Consider the following 19,754-nt stretch of genomic DNA (forward strand, 5'->3'; position numbering starts at 1 on the left):
AACATAATGAATGTGAATATTTTACATTGTTACAAGTTTTGTAACATGAACGAAATTGTGTTCTATACTGTGAAAACCTATTGTATGACCTATTAAAATAAAGTATATGTAACTTTCGAGTTTTTGAAAAAAAATGGTTACTTATGAAAATGTTTACTTTCCCAGCTACAGATCCATTGCTGCTATCTATCTAGCAGCTACAGCTAGCTATAAAGGGAAAATATATAGATTGATGCAACATTTTTATGTCAGTTTTTGTGAATGTCAATGTTTAATGACCCTCTGAGTTCGAAAAATGTAAAAAAAACCATAGAAATTTCAGGAAAATATATGTATGTACACATTGGCCTGTATAATATCACCAATATGGCTGAACATAAATTCAAAAATGGCTCAAAAAAATTTATACGTATAGTAAAAGACGGAGAGATATCTTTTGACTTGTTGTACGGTGGTTATACAAGATTGAGCTTTAACATGAGAAAATACTTATAATTTATTTTAAATTCCAAAGTTTTAACTCGATTGCAGTTGTATGGATGGGAATATTTAAAATTATTTCTACCAGTTTTTGCCCCAAAAAGTTTTATCTTGAAAACCTGTTGACAAAATAGTTGAAATTTGATAGAAATGTTTGGCTATATGTATCCCAGCTTTGATTTGATTGTTGACCCCACTGAGCAAGGAGTCATCATGGTACCCATATTTTTTTTATATTCTCCCCCCCTGACAATAGCTATACAGATGTCCTGGATGTTGGCCAAATTTAAGTGACTGATTCAATACATCAAAATGAAACAAAAAGGCTTATGTGGAAAATGCTTATGTTGCTTCTTTTCCATCTGTCTGTGGATTTTTGTTTTTTCAATAAAAATTTATATCTGAAGTTAAGATTGAGATATTTTAAAGAAGTTTGTTGGTATGTACCTGACACCATAATCTACAAAATAAATCATTTTGAAAATTCTACGTTTGGAAATTAATAAAATGGCGGCCTATTAAAAAAAACCTACATTATGAAAAAACCTCATATTATAGATAATTTTATTAAGTCGTGTCAACACGTCTGTTGATGGATTAAATGAAATATTTTTATTATTAAATTAGAGAGGGCGGAAAATCATATGCTTTCTGATAGTGAGTTTCTCTAACCTTGAAATAAATGTAGGACCTTCATAGATATTAAATTACATATTTGTTTTTAATAGCCTAATTTTTTTTGAACTGGCATGTATCCAGTTATTTTTTTTTATAAGGAAACAAAAAATGGAATGTATTGGCCATCGCTTTGTTTTGAGAGCCAGTTTTACAGGTTAATAAACAGATACACAAATTACTGAAATAGATTATTTTCCTCCTAGAATAGTTGTCTAACAAAACAGTAAGAAAAAACATGTTTTATGTTTTGAAAATATATGTTAAAAAAAAGTTTCTATTTTGTTTAGGAATTGTAAAAAATTGACACAGGGGATTACCCGAAACAAACATTTTATATACAAAATGGTTAAATGGATGTACATATTCATGGATGTACGTGAATGGATGTGAGAGCACTTATGTCCTTTTCTCTTTCACCCAAAAGGGCTTGAATCCCAGTCGTGTTAGGCATTTTTTATGTGTACAAAATGTTTCTTTTGTACTGTAAAAAATTATCTGTTCATTTCTTCAGTTATGCAGATGATTTCTTTTTCTTTTTTTCAGCCTGAAACAGTGCCACAATGCAGTATAGATATGAACAAAGTATTAGAAGTAACTGAAGCCGAAGACATCACGGGAAATTCATATAGTTTAGCGATCACTGCTCCTGACAATGTACATTTTGTAAAAGGTACTTGTAGAGAAGAAGCAAGATGGTGGGCTGAAGTACTGTCGGTCTTCCCTAGATCCAAGGTAAATAATCTTTGATCATTTATCATTATTAGAATACTGTTTTTAATTTTGTGTTGATATTATTGCCTAATTAATTTATATTATTTTAATAAATCAGGATTTTTCTATTTTAATGAATATTTTGTTATTTAAGACTAATATGTGCATTAGAAATCAATAGAAGTTATTTTGCTGAAAATTATTTATTTTTTTATTTTATTTTTTTTGCTGAAAGCTGATCTTTAGCAATGAATGAAATTTACTAAAAAGTATTTTTTGTAGTTAATATTATCTTGAAATATTTCATGAATGAAATATTTCATCACATCCAAAAATTTGGATGTGATGTAGATCAAATTCATCCAAACACACACACACACACACACACACACACACACACACACACACACACACACACACACACACACACAGAGAGAGAGAGAGAGAGAGAGAGAGAGAGAGAGAGAGAGAGAGAGAGAGAGAGAGAGAGAGAGAGAGAGAGAGAGAGAGAGAGAGAGAGAGAGAGAGAGAGAGAGAGAGAGAGAGAGAGAGAGAGAGAGTGAGAGAGAGAGAGAGAGAGAGAGAGATAAGATAAAATAAAATATATAAGATATTTTATCATAAATTGTAGGTGTAAATAAGTTTTCTAAATTTCATTAAAAGAAAAAATTGAAATTGACTTGTTATAAAAAGTTTTTTTTTTTAAAGTTATTTATTTTACTACTTATCACATGAGTCTGAGCTCTGTGTATTTAGAGGTAATGCATTAACATAGATATCCCAAGGCTTCAAAGAACTCTGTTGTATGCTGTATATTTTCATGTGCCTATTTTCTACTTGTAAAACATGAAATGCTGTAATCAGTTGCCTCTAAATACAACAAAATTATGCGACTGGTACATTAATGATTAATTATTATTGTTTTAAAATGTTTGAAACATTCTGAAACAATTAAAACATATTTATTTTTATTTCAGGGTCGTCATAAAAGGAATGCAACATTTCCTGGAAGTCAGAGTGGACTATCAACTAGTAGCATGATTCAGTCTACTGTAAGAGGTAAGTTTATTTGTAAAATAAGTTATAAGCATAATATTAAAATGTTTTATATTTAAAACTTTACATTCAACTTTACTGATTCAGTTTCATTAACTTTTTTTTTCTAATTCATTGCATAAGCCAAAACCTTATGCCTGACCAGAATTTCCTTCCTGTTTATGGAGTTCAAATTAAAGACATTTTCATTTGAAATTTAAACTATTAGAACCCTAAATTTTAAATCTGTTTCTAAATATTGAAATGACTAGATTTTATTACTACAGAATTAATTTTGATCAGTAATTTAGAACTATACGCTTAAAAGTTTTTAAGAGAGCTAAGAGAGAGACACATATTAGGTATTTAAAATCGGATTGAAAATTTATAAGTTGATGGGAGAATAAGTCTTTTATTAACTGTAAATTAAAAGTAAACTTAATAAGCCTACCGTAGTTAAATTATATAACATATTTAATTGATTATATAACTAAGTAAATTTAAAAAATTGTTACTGATTCTCATAGAAGAAAGCCTTAATAACTATATTCGTACTCTAGTGGTCTTAAGACACTAGTGATTGTATTCTAAGTCGGTGATCCTGCTGACTTGATACTAAGTTAATAAACCTGTAATTTACCTTTTAAAATTGAATTTTTGTAAATTTATGTATTTTTAATTTGGTCTTGCCAGCAAAATATCCATTAGAGAAAGAAAGCTGGAGGAAATTCACTAGATGTAGACCAGAAGGATGTTCTGGTCTTAGTTGGCATTTTTCTCGAACTTTAGGTTGTAGGTCTTATAGGGATATAAAATATTTTCACCTTCTAGGAGCCAATTTGGAGGGATAGCATTTTTTTTCCTTCTTCAAATGATGAATTAAATTTGTAAGCTAAATAAATAGATTAATTTTGTGCTAGATCCTACCAAATGAACTGTTATTAATCAGCTGGCCTTCTTGTGCTAAATACCAAAAACAATGTGTATGTATCACTTTTGAGTTTTGTTTATGTTTTTTCATTTTTCTGTATTTTGATATTTGTAAATGAATTTTGTAATTTATTCAATTTCATGTTTTTTAATTCTTAATATGGATAAATCTGTGTTGATGTAAATTTTTGGTATCTGCATTTATTCTAAATTAAATTGATTTCTTCAAAATTAAAAATTTTTTTATTGGTGAAATTGAGGGCTGGTTTTAAATATGGAAGGTAATTTGTAAGTTATTTCTCTTTTAATTGTATTTGTACATTTTTAATTACAGTTGTCCATTGTGATCTTATAACAAAAGGTACAATTGGTTTAATTTGATTTATAACAAAAGAAAATAAACAAATATATTATTTGATTTTCATAAAAAATATTTAAAAAATCTTAACAGCTGTTTGAGTACACAGTACCTTCTTTAGGTATTACAAACAGAATACACATGTGAGTTTACATGTGTTCACTCTTTAACTTTGTGCATTTTATTTCTTTTGGTTTTTGTATTTATCTTTTTTTGTTGTATGTACTTTTATATGCAACAAAATGTATTGGTGTTGTATGTACAACATACAATGCTTTTGTATTCCGTTTATAACGCCTGAGGAAGGTATCATGTATCAAAAGAGCTGTTGTAATTTTTTAAATATTTTTATGAAAGTTAAATAACATATTATTTGTTTATTTTCTATTATTGTGATGAATTTTCATCAAGTAAATGGCTTCATCCATCGATTAATTTGATTTATGTTAATAAATTTATTGCAGAATAACTGTCAAAATTTAATTATGATACTTGCACATAGTTATTACTGTTATGCCCTACCTTTTATAAATCTAATATTAATTTCACACAAAAATTAAATTTAGTTTTGTTTTTTTTTGGAGCAAGCATCTTTTAGAACAGTAAATGATTGCAGGTAATATCAGATTTGAGTCTCAAACTGTTTAAAGAAGTTTTTAATATTTTTTCTTTTAGTTTTTGCCTTTAATATTTTTTTAAACAATAAAAGTAGTTAATTTTTATTAAAGCTGGTTAACATTCACCAGCATTTTGTTATTTTTGTTACTGTAAATACATTAACTAGTTTTTCAAGTACATTTTTGTATCTATTTTTAGAAGTATTTTATAACTAAATAAATTTATGAACTAGTTTTTAATTTTTAAATCTCTTTACCTTCTAATTTTTTTTATTAACTTTGTTTTTTTGTAATGAATTTATTTACTGCACTACTTACTCCTTACTTACTTTACTTATTTACTTTACATTATTTAATCCTGAAATTTTTTTAATTAAATTACACTTGTGGCATCCACTGTTCTAGTATTTTTTAAAAATATTTATCTGTTTTGTTTAAAGAATATAATAATTTCCTCATATAAAATAATTTGTTTCGTTTAGCTTATTTAGGATGGAATTGTGTTTTAATTCATTTTTATGAATTTTATTAATTTAATTTTTCGTTAATTGATGTGATAAAATAATTTTAGGAAATATATATATAATTATATATTTTTTGATATATATATATTTTTATGAGAATTGCCAATATAGAAGGTAAAGTTAAATTAGTATTGAACGGAAAAGTAATAGAACAGATGAATTCATTTAGCTACTTAAAGCTGTTAAATCCACCAGGTTGTTCTAGTGGTGAATGCGTTTTCCCAAATCAGCTGATTTGGAAATTGAGAGTTCCAGCGCTCAAGTCCTTGTAAAGGTACTTTTATATAGAATTGAATACTAAATCGTGGATACCGGTGTTCTTTGGTGGTTTATTTTTTTTTGTATTATCGATGTTGCGGAGAAATACCATTTACATACCCCCCACAAGTGGGGGAGTGTCGGACTCGCATGGGTTCAGCTGGATGTTATTAAGAGCCTAAGTGTTCCTGCACCCTACCGACTAAAACTCCTACTTCACCGTTCCTCCCACCCATGGCTGGGTTTGCAATTAAGTATAGCACAATCCCAGGGGTGCCAAAGCAGGGAGGCCCAGGAGTTCCACAGCTTCACCACCGCCACCCACCCATGCATGCACGGACAAAAGACGGCTCCACTGAGGGCTGTCCCCCCCCCCCCACCCAGACTATTGATTACACTTCTGACTACTGCATTACGATCTAGAACTGCAACTGCACTCACCTTGAAATTAATACTCACATACTTGTATATCACTTGACACCTCAGTTGGGATACTGGTATTACTTGCCGCTTGCTCAAGGATAACCAGAGTCCCCCTGCTTCAACACTGCTGCCCACCTGTGTAAGCACAGATGAACGACAGCTCCACAAAGGACTGTCTTTCACCACCTTGCATCCTGCACCTTCCTAAATAGCACACTGTATATAAAGTTGGACACCACGAAGAATTTATCACTGTTGGCTAGCATTACTCCAATGACATTGCCTACATCTGTCTGACCAGTAATCACCATTCATCTTCTTCTTTCTCTTTCCCATCTAATACATTGGAAAAATACATGTTCAGCTGTGTCCCTCTGACCACAATATTGGCACTCCAGATTATTTACCTTTTGCCTTCTGATCAGGTAGGCTTGGAATGAGCTGTGGCCAGTCAGGAATTGGGTGAGCCAATAATTCAGCTCACCAAATCCCCTCCCAATCCACGGCCTGATCTCACCTATTAAACGCCGGGTCCATTTGCCTTTTCATGAGGTGGCCCACCTTGTCTGCCACTCTTCTATTAACTCACATTGCATGTCTTCCTTACTCATCCCTTCATCAATTTTTACCCAAGCCCGAGCCATCTGCTATATAGGTAACACCCCAGCAATTACAAACAATGCTTCAGTTGACACCGACAAATAGGCACATGCTATTCGTAATGTTATTTTTTATTGTACTTCCTTTGTACCTTCTGTTCCTGTTACTTCTCAAAGCCCTATGCCACACTGTCACACCATGTAACAATATAGAGTTCACATGTGATGTGAGTACAATTTCCTAATTGAGGCCCGCGGGCTAGCAGTTGTTCTTAATAGACTATTTAGACTTTGTACCACTTGTTCAGCTTTAGTACGAACTTCCTGTACATGAAAAGTAAAGGACCTTCTGTGGTCTAGCCACATTCACAGATATTTTGTATTTCTGATGAACTGGACCGGGCCTTCCTCAGTCACAATCAGAACATACCTTATAATCCATCTCCCCGTCATAGAGTTCACCAACGTTTTATTGTGCGAGAGCCGAAGTCCTCTAGTTCTTATCCATCTATTCACTATATTTGGTGCCTCATTTGCTACTCTTGGATGTAACAGCCACTGACAATCGTCTACTTAGTCGTCCATTCTTTGGTGGTTGGGTTTCAATTAACCACCTATCTCAGTCTCACATAACTGAGGCTGTACAAGACTACACTTCATTTACACTCATACATATCACCCTTATTCATCCTCTGAAGTAATATCTGAACAGTAATTTCTGAAGGCTAAACAGGTAAAAAGAGATAAAAAAGGTACCTAGGCTGTTAAGTAAATTGGAATGTAAGCTATACAGAAGAAATAAGAAGCAGAATTGTTTTGGGAAAAGGAGCATTTGAGAAGGTGAAAAGATTATTAACTGCAAAAAAATACCTGTAGCATTGATAAAGAGATTTGCCAAATGCTTTGTTTGGAGTGTAGTGTACAGATGCGCGATGTGAGCAATAAAAAAGAAAGAAGAAAAATATTTGGAAAGTTTGGAGATGTGGCTGTGGGCTGTGGATCCAAGAAAATAAAGTGAAGTGACAAAGTGAGAAATGACCAGGTACTAAGATGAAGATGAAAGAAAGATTTTTGAAAACAATAAGGAAAAGGAAGGCATCATGGATAGTACATATTTTGAGAGCAGACTGTATCAAGTTTAGAATACTTGAAGGTAAAATAAAAGGAAAATGAGGAAAGGGTACAAGGAAAACAGGAATGACAACGAACGTAAGAAAGGAAAGAAGATATTGGAAAATGAAAAGAGATGCTCAGGATCGAGAAAAGTGGAAAAAACTATTAAATTGAAACTTGTCACAAGACAGATCCACCAAAAAGAAGAAGGCTGTTTTTATACTGTTTTCTTTATATTCAAAAGACTTATTTCTTTTAAGTATTTAATTTTTATTTCTATTTTTAATTTTTTTTTGGTTCTGTTCCTTTTTCTTTATATCCTTTATAGAATGTACCTGTTAAATTTGAAATTTCTCCATACATAATGATGTGTTCTGATTTCATTGCTTGTTTTCTTAGATCAGTTATTATTTAAGTGTATGTCTGGCTTTCTTGAAAGCATAATGATTAAGAAAAAGTGTGTGTTCATGAAGTTAATTAAAAATGTAAGTAAATAATTCATCCCTGGGATGTTACTCAAGTAAAAACTGAGGAAGTGGAAAACTCAAAGTGGAAAAAGCTTGAATAACTTAGAAGAAATATCTTGATTAGCTACAGGTAAAATCTGTGCTTAAGAGTACATTGTTACTATAATAAGTTGAATTTTGGGCCTTGGGGGAAACATAATTGAAATTTATTGTTACCTTTGAAATGTAAATATATGTATTTATAAGAGAATATTTAGGATTTGCATTAGGAATAAGGTTATGAAGTCTATGTCTGTAGAAGGTTAGGTAGGTAATGTTATCATTACAGTTGTTATAATTGTTGAAAAGAAAATTTTATGTATTTGTTGCAACATGATGAAAAAAGAATACTACTTATTTTATATATTTGAAGGAAAGTTAGAGGAAAGTCAGGGTTACAGTAATAAAACATTGTCTGGATGAAGGACTTGGAATAGTGATTCATGTCATTTAAGTCACTAAGAATAGGAGTAGATAAAGTTGTAATTATCCAGTTGCCAGTGGATAAAAAACAATAGTATACCTGTTTATCTTGTAACCAAAAATTAGATTTTGAATATATAGTATTACATTGAAAAATAAAACTTTAATATATCTTCTCATTTCACATTATGAGAGAATCAATTTCTTTCTGCCTCTTAACTGGTTACTTTTTAAATTTTATTTTATCTTTGATAATATTGCTATGTTTCTAACCATATATAATCATTCACTGCATCTTCATTTTCTTTCCCTCATCTACTTTGAATATATCTTATATTTTTTATCACCATTTTCATTGTCATAAACTAATAATGATTTTGAGTTCAAATGTTTGTTACTGCAAAATGATTCATCTGACTTACTTTAATTATTAGTTGCGTAAGTATTTTTTAATCAAATTAGACTGTCTTCTAAGTGGCTCAATTGCAGTCAGGCTGTTAGTTTTTTGCTAACCTCTTATGAGGAATGCTATTAATTGAACTATGTTCAATTGAACAGAATGTTCTGCTAATGAATGTATTAGTTTTACCATTTTTAACTGGATTTATAATCAGTTTTTTTCATCATTACAGCATATTTGTGGTTGTAGATAACCAATGACTTTTTTTCCCTTCCTTCAGCCGGAATGGAGCGATACAGGCATTTACGTAGAAGGAGGTGGAATCTTGCATAAGACATCTGGAGATCCGTGTTGCCAAATGTGTTTGATTCCTACTGACTAAACCACCCTCTCTTGACAAAACTCCCTGGAATTGCCTTTGGGCATAACATCAGGGAGTGCAGGCATCCACACATGACAGAACAAACTCACTCAACAAAATAACACTCCCAACAAACAACTAACACACCAACTCACCTGGAGAGTGCACCAAACACCCGCTGCACAGCCCCGCCCCATGAGAATCACATGCCCATGCCCTGTTATTGCATATGGCGCTGTGCCGCATAATGTGCAACACACCCTGCACGGATGCAACCCAAGGCCCAAACACAAAGGGTATGATGGGACAGGCAACAAGCAAGAAGCAACCCTGACCAATACTCTGACCACATACACACACACACACACACACACACACACACACACACACACACATACACACACACACACACTCACTCACTCACTCACACTCACACACACACTCACACTCACACTCACACTCTCACACACACACACACACACACACACACACACACACTCACACTCACACTCACACTCACACTCACACTCACACTCACACTCACACTCACACTCACACTCACACTCACACTCACACTCACACTCACACTCAGTGACTTAATAACTAACTGATGGAAGTTTGTAAGATGACTGTATATAGTATTTCCCACCATTGTTGGTTTTAACATTAAAATATATAGGTATTTTTAGGCTTGAGAATAATCAAGCCTAAAAATACTATGTGAAATTCTTGGAAAGCAGTTTATAATCACTATAGTCTTTTGCAAAACAAATAAACATTCATTTTGCCATAGAACTGTTATATTTATTTTTTAAGTGGTTATTTCTGTTAGTCCTTAGCGACTAGATGATACCAACACCATAGAAGTTGCTCCCAAAGAGCAACTGAATCAATTTTTCTTAATATCTGGTTGTCTGTAAGAATTAGTTATTAAACATCAGTTTGAAAACTGGAATTTATCCTTACTTAAATAACTTTTTATTTCCATATTTGTTTCTTAAGCTTTTACAAATGTGTTTAGAATTCCCGTGAGCAGGTAAATGATCAAATGATAATGTGGAACTAACTATCTTTGTAGACATCTACGATCAATTTTATATACATGCATCCACAGCTGAGTTATTCAAATACAATTATATATGCAGCAACTTTACACTTGGTTTGACAGGCCAAGTTATGTTCTTATTTAGAGTCGAACTGTAGTTAGAATGAAGGATTGGATACCATTAATATCTAATTAATATAAATATTCCTCAATCTGTCAACTTTCCACGCATAACAAAGCAATGACTATATTGCTTCTCGATTGGTTCTTATGGTGAGAATACACAAGTAATTGAATCTTACTCATGTAATTTCATCACACCATTTCTCAACATTAACGGCCGGTCAATACAGTTGCCTAAGTGTGAAGTTGATGTGTCAGAATCCTGCCATTAGAAGGTGGATTGTTGTCGAGGTGCTTCTGCATTATGGAATAAGATTTTGTCTAAGGAATGGGATATTATATTTCATCCCCAGTAATTATTTTTTCTTAAGAAATCATGTAATATTCTTGTAGTCTTTTATTGTCGGGGAATCCATCTATTGTTAACTGTTTGGTATTTAAATAGTCATGAATGATGGTCTACATTGTGTCATGTGAAAGATGAAATATTTCTTTAAAATTTTTGAATTTATCTCCACGATTAACTAAATTACAGGAACAGGATGTGATGATGTAAAATGATATATGACTTCTTTGTCGCTCTGTTTTATTAACTTGGTCGTCACTTAATTCACAGCACTATTTTATTCGCACATGCTCTGTAGTCATCACGTTTGAACAGTATAAAGTTTATCATGAATTTCAATCGGTTTCATTCTTTTTGTCCTTAAAAACTGATTGAAATATTTCTTCATGTCAATGAAAAGTAAACAGAAACTGTTGTTGGACTTTGTAGTTTTAGAGAAAGGAGAAGCAATTAATTAGAAAACTATATTTTTTCTGCTTTTCCTCCTCATATTATTAAAAATTATGTAGTTGGTTTTTTATGAAATCAAAGTCATTTTTATGCCGAGTGACACACCAACATAATCATATATATACATTCATACATGTTCATATTTTAAAATCTCATTTACATGTTGTGAAAGTTATAAAATGTACATATATGTTAAAAATAGTAATTGAATTGATATTTATTAAAAATAAAAAATAAAAGTATCGTAGTGTATGAATGGTATTTGAGCATGATGCAATGTTAGTTGGCAGGTAACTAACTCAATTCACATTAAAAGAATAGTAAATTAATGTGAATAGAGAGTTAATGTATGTTTTATATATATTTATTGAACGTGTGTATTTACTGTTTAGATATGGTGATATGAATAAAATACTATAATAGTAATAATAATAAGTCATAGTAGTAGTAGTAGTTGTAGCAGCTACTTAAGGCAGCTGTTTTATCTTATTTTATTATTATTATTTTAATGTATAGATGGGTGTGTCTGTCATTTAGTCATTCATGTCACATATTAAAGAATCAAACAAGTTAACAGTCATCCCCACCATTTATGTACTTTTAAACATAATTCCATACCAAGACTAAGTAAAGTATGTGCTATGTAAATAAAAGATAGTGTTTAACTTGATTATATTGTATTTTAATGTACTGTTCATTTAGTTTGCTGCTTAGAAAGCTGCATGTGTCTGTCCATACTTATAGGAAAACAAAAATGAAATGGGAGTGACACTCCAAGATTACTACTACTTATACATATGTAATGTCAATCTATCTGTATATGTATATATATAGATAAATTAATTTTTTATCAACTTTTTTTCATTTAATTTGGAGTTTTATCTGGACATTGCTGAGATAAAACCTTTCATAATATGTTTTAAAAACTGAGCTTAAGGTCATTATCTCAATATATTTGTATATGTCAATTTATTTTTTTTTTCATTATTTAAGAAACACTGAACTGATTTTAATAAAATTTACTTCATGATTTATTTTGATCATAATAGAAATTTTATATCTACTGGTCATCTCTATTCTTTTTAACAAAAAAATTAAAATGAAAAAAAATTTTGATTTACTTACTCAGGATGTGTAAAAAAAAGTAAATCCCTTAAAAATTACAAAAATTGATTAAACGCAAATCTGTTTTAATAAATTTTTCACCTTAAATCACTGAAAATTAATAAAATAGTGTCCAGCAGTTTAACATGTGACTATTGGCTATTTGATAATGATTATAATAATATCAATAATAAAGAAATACAGTAATTAAAAGAAGGGATTAGAATAAATCTTCTGAAATATGTTGTTAAAACATATTTTATAAATTCAGATTTTCTCTGTGAGTATACTAAAAAATTTCTTACTAAAAATTTTATTAACTTTTGTTTTTCTAATAAGTTAAATTATTCTGGTTTTCTTTTACAAGTGTTTATTTATTATCAGAAAAGGAATTCTTACAAATAAAAAAATAAAATTGTAACAATACATTTCCAATCTTAATTGTGGGCAAAACTACAAATTTCATGGATTATAACTTAAGTCAGTATTGGTATCTCTGTGGGTAATTGCCCTCTTTGCTTATTCTTCATATATTCTTATTTTTCACTTCTTGTTCTTTAGATGTGTCAACCACCATCCTGGACTCACTCAAGCCCTCATCTAATAACCGTTTAGTTATTGGGATTTAGGTAGCAACTCAATCTTGTTGAATTGTCTGAAAATTGAGCAAAATAACAAACTAGGCCAGTTACAGTAATTCTTTTTTGCATAAAGTCAAAGTTTTATTACTTCTAAAATCTATTCATATAAATCTTTTTCAAACTTCTTTATAATCATCATAAAAATAACAGTTGAATGAAAAAGGCAGTCTATTGTTTCCATAACTAAACTGTTAATTTTTCACTCCAGTTTAATCCACATGTAACTTAATAATGTTCCCTTAAGTTCATCCAGCCATTTTATTCTTGAACTTCCACAAGGTTGGTAGTTTGTTCTGATTACACAAGATTGATATAATTGGATATCCAATCTCTTAATTCTTATAAAAAATAAAATTGCAATACGTACAGAGTAATTCACGAAGAATGTTACAAACTTTAAGGACATGTTGTTCTGGTAAAAATAAAAAAGGAAGTTCATATAAACATAGGTTCAGAAATGCTTTATTAGCGAATGTCGGCTGGTGAAAGATTTCGCCCTGATTTTTGCGCCGTCTGTAAAATTAAATCGTACTATAATTGTTGGTTCTCAAATTAAGGGGTAAATTTAGCAGTTCTATATGAAATCTAACCTGAAAAATGAAAGAAATAGGTCCAAAAACTGTATTTTTAGTAGTTTTCGAGAAATCTGGGTAAAAGACAAAAGGTTGGGGTAAAAAAACACAGTATTTTATGTTTGACATAAAATAACTTTGTTGAATGGGTATAAACACATAAGAGTTTTAAACAAAACTAGTAGAGTATTTGATTCTGAGTAAAATGGTGTAAATAAAGTCCACAGAAACTAAATATAAACTTAAGAATTTCAAATTAATTAAGTTAATTTCAAGTTAACAAAACATATCAAAATGTGGCAGATTTTTAACTAGATATTAATGAAACAAAATTTACAATTTTACAAAACAAAAGAATTAAATAATTTAAGAGAATAAACAATCAAAATTTAAAAAAAAGTATAAGTCAAATAAATTCAACTTTCGTGAATCATCATTCTGTTTATACATGAATATATATGCACACACACACACACACACACACACACACACACACACACACACACACACACACACACACACACACACACACACACACACACACACACACACACACACACACACACACACATACACACACACACACACACACACATCGAATATAGAATATATATATATATATATATAATGTAGTATACATTTTCTCATTATGCTTTATCTTATACTGGTTGTTTTTTAATGAAGACTGTTTGATATGAATGGGAAGTAAACCATATGTTACTATTGTTTGTAAGTAACTTAGATTAAATATAATCAGATATAGCAAAAAACAGACTTCCTAGCAATAAAATAAGTAAAATGTATCATCTTTGCTTCTACTCCATCCTCAGAGGCACCATTTGAATTATTCATTTTTTTTTAGTATTACATAATGAAATACATATTTTATATATTTTCATAATAATTTGTAATGAACGATCTACAGAACGTCTTCATTAATCATTGTCCCATTTTAATAACAGCATTGGTAAATTGATCGTGCCTCAATTTCCATCTTGTTTCGCCTTTAAATCATTTGTATCTTCATCAGCTTTCTTGATTAAATAGTTCCTTATATAAATAATCAGCACTTAAAAATTGTTAAAAAAGTACTCTTGTAGATTTAATTTGAAGATATGAAGACGTTGTTTGATCTTTATCACATTTAGTAATTAATAATAAGGATTTGTAAAAAAACTCCCGAGCAAGAAGATCAAACAGACCTACTTACACTTAAAAGGATGACATGACAATAATGTTTTGGTTCATTAATGAAATATTTATTTTGATACAGAAGACGTTAATTCTAAAATTATCTTTATAAAGCAGAAAGGACAATCAGAGAGATAAATTATGAAGTACTTGAGAAACAGATAATATTACTTGATTAATAAAAAAATGTTTGTTGAATAAACCTTTTTTTATTAAGGTTTTTTGTTTACCTTTTTACTGTAAATATGACAGAATAGATTTTGATTAATAAAGATAAAAAATGAAATACTTTGAGACTACTTTTTTAAATGAATTAGGTACTTTTTTTTAGAAATATTTTGCATTTCAGTTAATTTTCCTATTTTGGAATTTCCTGTTAAAAATGTTCTCAAAATAAAATTATTTCTGCAATGGAACCTACTGTTTACTAATGGGTAAACGTGGGTTGATTAATGCTGTTTTGGTGAATCACGTTATTTTCTGGAGGTTAACATTGATCTTTACTGAATATTTTCTCTGTATTTTCTAATTTTAATAATAATTCTTCATGCATTATGTTTTTACAGACATTCATTATACATTTTTAAAGGTTTTTTATTTGATTATGTATATGATATATTTCAAATAATGTTGTTTTTTAGTTTTGAGAAAATTGACTTCCTTTACATTGTTTTCAAATACCTTTGTCATTTGCACATTCAGAAGAATTTTTTGATAAGTATTTCATGAAAACTGGTGCATCCATTTTGGTATTACAGATGCAAATGAACAACATAGCCTTTCTCCTCCCCGCAAATATTTTATTAAAGTTCTCTTACAAGGGTTATCGGGACAAAGAAATATTCTAGATAGTTACAGTATCATGAAAAATTGTTCAAATTTTATTCGCTTGTAAAGTTTTGTTCGTTGATGTTTTTATTTATTTATTGAAATGAAAACTTCTTTAGGCGCGTTGTGTCAGAATTTTTTGTACATACAAGTTACATGGGAACATGGGAAAAAAAATCGCTGACTTGTAATCAAAATCTGTAACGTAATGCAAGACGCTAAGCATATATATATGAAACAGATAAAGGCATAGAGCGAGAATATATATACGCATATATGAGTGCATAGTATAATATGTAATAGCAGAGGATGGGAGGTGGGAGAAAACTGCCGGTGATTCACAATAATTCTCCCTCTCTGTCGCTGTCTTTCTCTCTTTCAATGTACATGCCCATACACGCGTATACAAATAGATTAATATACGGTAAAGGTACACTGAGAATTATAGTTAGCCGTACCACGTTGCTTCTCGATTGTGCTTGTATACATATATACATTGAAATATTTGTTTATTATATGTCAGTGTTGATTTATATGAAATATTTTAATACATACTCATAATAATAAAAAAAAATAATTGTTTAAATTCAGTGTAAGTGTAACATATTATAATATTTGTGAATAATACTGGATAATAAAGTGAGTACGTGAAATATATTTTTGATGTGGTCACTTTTTTATTAACATGTAAATATTTTGTTATTGTTACCAATAATTAATAAATAAAATTAATTTAAATTTTGTTGTTAATATTTTTCAATTCATTATACAATCATTTAAATATATGTTTTAATAAAATTAGCACAAGTTAGAAATAGTAATATAATCAAATATAATTATAAACCACTAATCAGTAATCATTATTTGAAGTTTTCACTTCTGTTGGTCAGTCCCACTACTGCCATTTCTTTTTTTTTGAAAATGAATTCTGAATTTGTGTGCATCACAGTAAGTTGTTTTATTTTCAGATAGTCGGATTTCCTATTCAGTATTAGAATTTTTTTCTTAAGAATTCTAATACTTAAATAGTATTAGGATTAGTAATATTAGAATACTTAAATAGTATTAATTTTTTAATACTATGAGTGATTCATGCTGCAAAACTATATTTATTTAGAGAGTGAATTACTATTAACCTATGACATAGATAATTTTATTATAGCTCATTACTATTTAAAAATATAATCATTTAGTATTGTGTTTAATAATCTTATGTAAAATAACACACCTGTCTCCTTGTACTGAATAAATAAATATGTAAATAACTAAATATACTGTACTATACTACAACTTATTGTTACTTTTAGTGCGTACTAAGTATTTATGATATGTAGTTTCACATGTATAAACATACATTCACTTTTAATATACACTTATGACAACATTGTGCTGGTGAAACATGTGTACATAGCTTGCCAAATCCTTCTCCTTGTAACTTGATAATTATTGACTATTGGTAAATTCATGAAACATCATATTAATATATAAACTTAATAAAGCTGAATTTTTTTTTACCATTCTTTTTATGCTTTACTACCTTAGTATGTTGTTATAAACTACTTTGAATTAAATACACAAATTTCATTTCTTTTTGATCCAGCAACAGGCACAAGAGTGCTCATACTGTTGTGTATACGATTTTGATTATGCTATAATTACGTGTTTATAGTGTTTTAATGTAAATTAAAATAGTTTTGTCCATACCTCTTAATGTGAAGTTTTGAGTTTTCCCCCTAAACTTTTTTTAACGGAATAGTGTATTTCAACATGGATTATAGATTTAAATGAATAAAGTTAGCCACCTCAAATTGTTTCTCCTCTCCCCAAAACAAAGCTCTCTTAATTCTTACCAGTTATGCAATAATCGGTGTTATCATTTTATTAATATATTAAGACTAGCTTATATTCCCAACGTTGCTCATGGTCATAATTCCTTCACAGAAGACAACATTCGTGTTGGACCTCAGATAGTTGCTCATGATGTGGTAGCATGTGCCTGCATTTCTTGATGACGATGTTCTCATCGGTCTTCATATTCAGTCGCCTGAGATGTTCTGGCTCGTTCCTGCACAGTCTGAAGTCGTTGTTGTTCATCTGTTTCATATGCTTGCAAAAGTTTTGCTTACTTTGCTTTTGGTTGAATTTGGCCGATGGACTTACATTTCCTTTTAGGCATAAATTAAAATTTACACATTACTCAATAATAATATTGAGTGAAATTTCACCAAATGCTAAGATCTGAAATCACTCGCTATCAAGAGACTAAGTTTTATATCTCGCACTTTGATCTTAACATGCATTTTTAAATTCAAGCATAAGCAACTGACATCCCACCACCTACTTTTATATTGTTAAAGAACTTCTGAGATCTTCTGTATTGCAGGAATGCTCCAGAATGTTCTGTAACGTTAATCTTTTATAACGTTTCAATCTATTATAATATTTAACCTATATTAACCTTTAAACATTAATGTTTTAAGGTCCTCACCCCTCACCAGTTCTCATAGCAGTTTCTATATGGATGTTTAACAGCCAGAATATTTTTGTTCAGTTAGTAAGTAATAATTGTTACAAGTTTGATTTAAATCAGTCCTATGGTTCAGGAGATGTAGAACAAATTTACATACTTGTATGTACCCATATACATACATACGTACAATGACTTTTATTTATATTAAGATTAAATATTAGTGATTCTCTGTTAAGTTTTATTTTGTTAAACACTGTAACATGTGCTTTCCTTTTGGTCAGCTCATCACTTTGATTTTAGATAATTTAGAGAGTTCATTTATAATTATCGTAGAACTTTTAAATTAATTTAATAATTTTTTGTAATTTGTGCAATATTAGAAGAGATAGGAGGCTGACTCAGCTTCAAATAATGGGCAGGCAGGAGTAAGTATCACAATGAACAAGAAGATACGGAAGAGAATAGAGTATTTCAAAACGCATAGCGATAGAATCATTGTAATAAGGATAAAATCAAAACCTAAACCGACAACGATTGTTAACGTCTATATGCCTACAAGCGCCCATGATGATGATGAGGTAGAGTGTGTATACGAAGAGATTGATGAAGCAATTAAACACGTAAAAGGAGATGAAAATTTAATAATAGTTGGAGATTGGAATGCAAGAACGAAGTATAATTTAGTAATTGCCAACACCCAATTTAAAAATCATAATAGAAGAATATACACTTGGAAAAAGCCAGGCAATACTGCAAGGTATCAGATAGATTATATCATGGTTAAGCAAAGATTTAGAAATCAACTAGTTGACTGCAAAACTTACCCTGGAGCAGACATTGATAGCGACCATAATTTGGTGATAATGAAATGTACATTGGGGTTTAACAGCCTGAAGCAAAGGTGTCAGATGAATCGGTGGAATTTAGAGAAGCTTGAGGAAGAGGAGGTAAAGAAGATTTTTGAGGAGGACATCGCAAGAGGTCTGAGTAAAAAAGATAAGGTAGAAAATGTAGAAGAAGAATGGGAAAATGTTAAAAAGGAAATTCATAAATCAGCAGAAGCAAACTTAGGCGGAATAAAGAGAACTGGTAGAAAATCTTGGGTTTCAGACGATATATTGCAGCTGATGGATGAACGTAGAAAATATAAGAATGCTAGTGATGAAGAAAGTAAAAGGAACTATCGGCAATTAAGAAATGCTATAAACAGGAAGTGCAAACTGGTGAAAGAAGAGTGGATTAAAGAAAAGTGTTCAGAAGTGGAAAGAGAAATGAACATTGGTAAAATAGACGGAGCATAGAAAAGTGTTCAGAAGTGGAAAGAGAAATGAACATTGGTAAAATAGACGGAGCATACAGGAAAGTTAAGGAAAATTTTGGGGTACATAAATTAAAATCTAATAATGTGTTAAAAAAAGATGGTACACCAATATATAATGCGAAAGGTAAAGTTGATAGATGGGTGGAATATATTGAAGAGTTATATGGAAGAAATGAATTAGAAAATAGTGTTATAGAGGACGAAGAGGAAGTTGAGGAGGATGAAATGGGAGAAACAATACTGAGAT

The 19,754-nt window shown here is 30.3% G+C and overlaps 1 protein-coding gene across 10 annotated transcripts in view; it reads left to right on the forward strand.

Annotated features, from left to right (window-relative positions):
- The window catches only part of osp (myosin phosphatase Rho interacting protein outspread), a 679,682-nt gene that overhangs the window by 559,069 nt on the left and 100,859 nt on the right, over positions 1 to 19,754 (forward strand). For all 10 annotated transcript variants that reach the window (XR_012756241.1, XR_012756240.1, XR_012756239.1 and 7 more), the window contains 2 exons: positions 1,702 to 1,890; positions 2,847 to 2,928. Coding sequence is in view for 7 of the 10 variants with exons in the window: in XM_075364979.1 (XP_075221094.1) it covers positions 1,702 to 1,890; positions 2,847 to 2,928 (271 nt within the window). In the remaining 3 variants the exon portion in view is untranslated. The remainder of the gene's footprint in view (positions 1 to 1,701; positions 1,891 to 2,846; positions 2,929 to 19,754) is intronic.

The sequence above is a fragment of the Lycorma delicatula genome, chromosome 4 (assembly GCF_047948215.1).
Source record: "Lycorma delicatula isolate Av1 chromosome 4, ASM4794821v1, whole genome shotgun sequence".
Classification (NCBI taxonomy): Eukaryota; Metazoa; Arthropoda; class Insecta; order Hemiptera; family Fulgoridae; genus Lycorma; species Lycorma delicatula.